The 2,267-nt window shown below is 44.1% G+C and overlaps 1 protein-coding gene across 1 annotated transcript; it reads left to right on the top strand.

The window, feature by feature from the left end:
• Positions 1-1,006: 1,006 nt before the first annotated feature.
• On the top strand, positions 1,007-1,513 carry PPTG_07214 (hypothetical protein; the record flags this gene model as incomplete). Its single annotated transcript, XM_008901377.1, has 1 exon — positions 1,007-1,513. The coding sequence occupies one exon, from the start codon at positions 1,007-1,009 to the stop codon at positions 1,511-1,513; it is 507 nt and encodes a 168-aa protein (XP_008899625.1).
• Positions 1,514-2,267: the final 754 nt, after the last annotated feature.

Below are 2,267 nucleotides of genomic sequence, written 5' to 3'. Positions count from 1 at the left end.
GCTCCCCAACAAAGTGACCTTCATCCCACGCATGGGCCATGGCAGCTACTCCATTTCAGAACTCATTGGCGGAACACGTACAACACCTCTACTGCCCATTCCTTCGCCACTTTTGCTTTAACCTTAACTAGACCGCGGTAGTCTTTGCGTACCATTCAAGTGATAAAATGAAAATGTTTCTTCCTTTTCCTTTAGTTACATGTATGAGAACTCAATGAATGTTTAGTATTGTAGTATAAACATACTAAAATACTAACAGTTCCAAGTTGGAATTTCCATTTTTTGAAATACGTAGCACAGATAACTAGTAATTTCTAAAACATCAGTTAGATTTTATCCATACTTCATTTATGACAGAAATCGTTGCCTTTTGTCCAATCGAAAGGCATGCAAGGTGCTTCCGATCGTCGCAGGCTCTCTCTGAATAGCACTTGAAGTATGGGCTTCCCAGCTCTCCAGTGTTTTGGGCAAATATAACGTACTACAGCTCAAAAAGTAAGCCCGTGCAAAAAATCAGTCTATCACTGGGTCTCCCGAGGCCCATTTCTGGAAAAAAAAATTTTTTTGGCTCATTTATGGCAAGAACCCATCCTCAATTTTCATTACTTTGAAATCCCTATGACACATTACTTTAGTTACCAATATAGTCACGAAGCCCTTTCTATGAAATTTTGAGTACAGTATACTCAGATTTCTGCTCCCCCTCAAAGATTAAGCCAGGACAGCGAAAACAAACAGTACTCGATGATTATCTTTTTCGTACTACGAGTGTACGAAAAACATAATCATCGAGTACTGTTTTTTACGAGTGCAGCACAACTGGACCGGACGTTCGGTTCGCCCGCTTGCAAAGAAGCACACATAGTGATGCGTTGTATTTTACATGGACCTTCGACATCACTCGACGCGAGATGTGAGAGCTCAGTTTGGCCAGTAATTCGTCTTGTTCAGGTTCATTCTCCAATTTGCGCATCGAGCCTCATATCTTCGCTGTTTACGACCTATTATGCGGCTGAGTACCATCCTGCTGGCCATTACAGTCGCTGCTCTCGCTAGCGTCAGTGGTGCGTCGACGACCGACCTCTCTAAGACCGCTTCCATCAAGCTTGAACACTCGTCTGTTGCCGCTCAGGCCAATATCAATGTCCACCGACGTTTGAGAAAGCATGATAGCCAGCTCGATCGACGTGCAGACAGAGAAGAGAGAGCAAACATTGGGACCTGGCTGTCGGAGAATATGGCCAAACTTAAGGCCTTTTTAAGCAAGGTTGACGAGATGGACGTCAAGGCAGCGCAGATGATCAAGGGCAAAACCGTAGAGGAATCGGAAGAAGTCCTCACCAAACTTTGGGACGATGTATTGCCCCTGTTGCAAGGGATGGAGAAGCAGGGAATCACTCCTCAAAATCTAGCAAAGCACTCCACGTTCAAGAAGCTATTTAACGAGGAAGCTACCCACCTGAAGCAATATTTCGATTTGTATTGGAAGACTTTCAAGGACAACAACGTCTGAAAGGCTCGTCCAAACTCCTGAAAGGAGGACGCGTGAGGCGATGAATGAGAAAGAGGCGTAGCTAGACATACCTGTAGAGCAGGTGCTATCTTGTAACTTGCCCTATGTTTTCATCTTATAATTGATTTTACGATTTCGGTCATGGTTTGGTTGTGAACATGAAATGTGCACTGTGCAGCACTTGTTCTTACTGGTTGCCTTAATCCTGGGGTCTAATTCAAGCTGGGCTTTTTTTTTAAAGGTAAACCTTCCTACCCAGTGTAGAACAGACTGAGACCAGACAGTTGGGCAGGTGTTGAGAACATGCTGGTAGTGGGTAATACAATTTTATCAAGAAATATTTTAGCCGTTGTACACAAATTAAAGCTAGTGAATGTGCCTTCGTCACTCAACCACCGCATGACCAAATTTTGCGTGATTAGGCCGAGTCTAATTCCACCGCTAATAATACGCGTCCAAGACAGATGGCTCAGCAATACTGGGTTCCACCAGCTTCTGTAACATACTTTTTTTTTCATTTACTTGGTGGGGGTAAGGGTGATTGCCCTTAAGACAAGCCTCGCTATTTGTATCCTAGCTTTCAACTGCCCTTTGAATCGGAAGCTCCGACCGGCTCGTTCCAACGTAGTATATTTTGAAAATGAGTTTGATTTCTTGTATCGTTGCCTAGGAACCTGTGGGTCTACGCAACCGATCCCAATATCCTACAGCGCGTTTGGTCGCCATTGGTGCTCAATGCTATGATCAAGGGACT

Source organism: Phytophthora parasitica (assembly GCF_000247585.1).
Source record: "Phytophthora parasitica INRA-310 unplaced genomic scaffold supercont2.11, whole genome shotgun sequence".
NCBI lineage: Eukaryota > Oomycota > Peronosporomycetes > Peronosporales > Peronosporaceae > Phytophthora > Phytophthora nicotianae.
The sequence above is the reverse complement of the archived record's forward strand: the minus strand, read 5'-3'. Positions and strand labels throughout refer to the sequence as shown.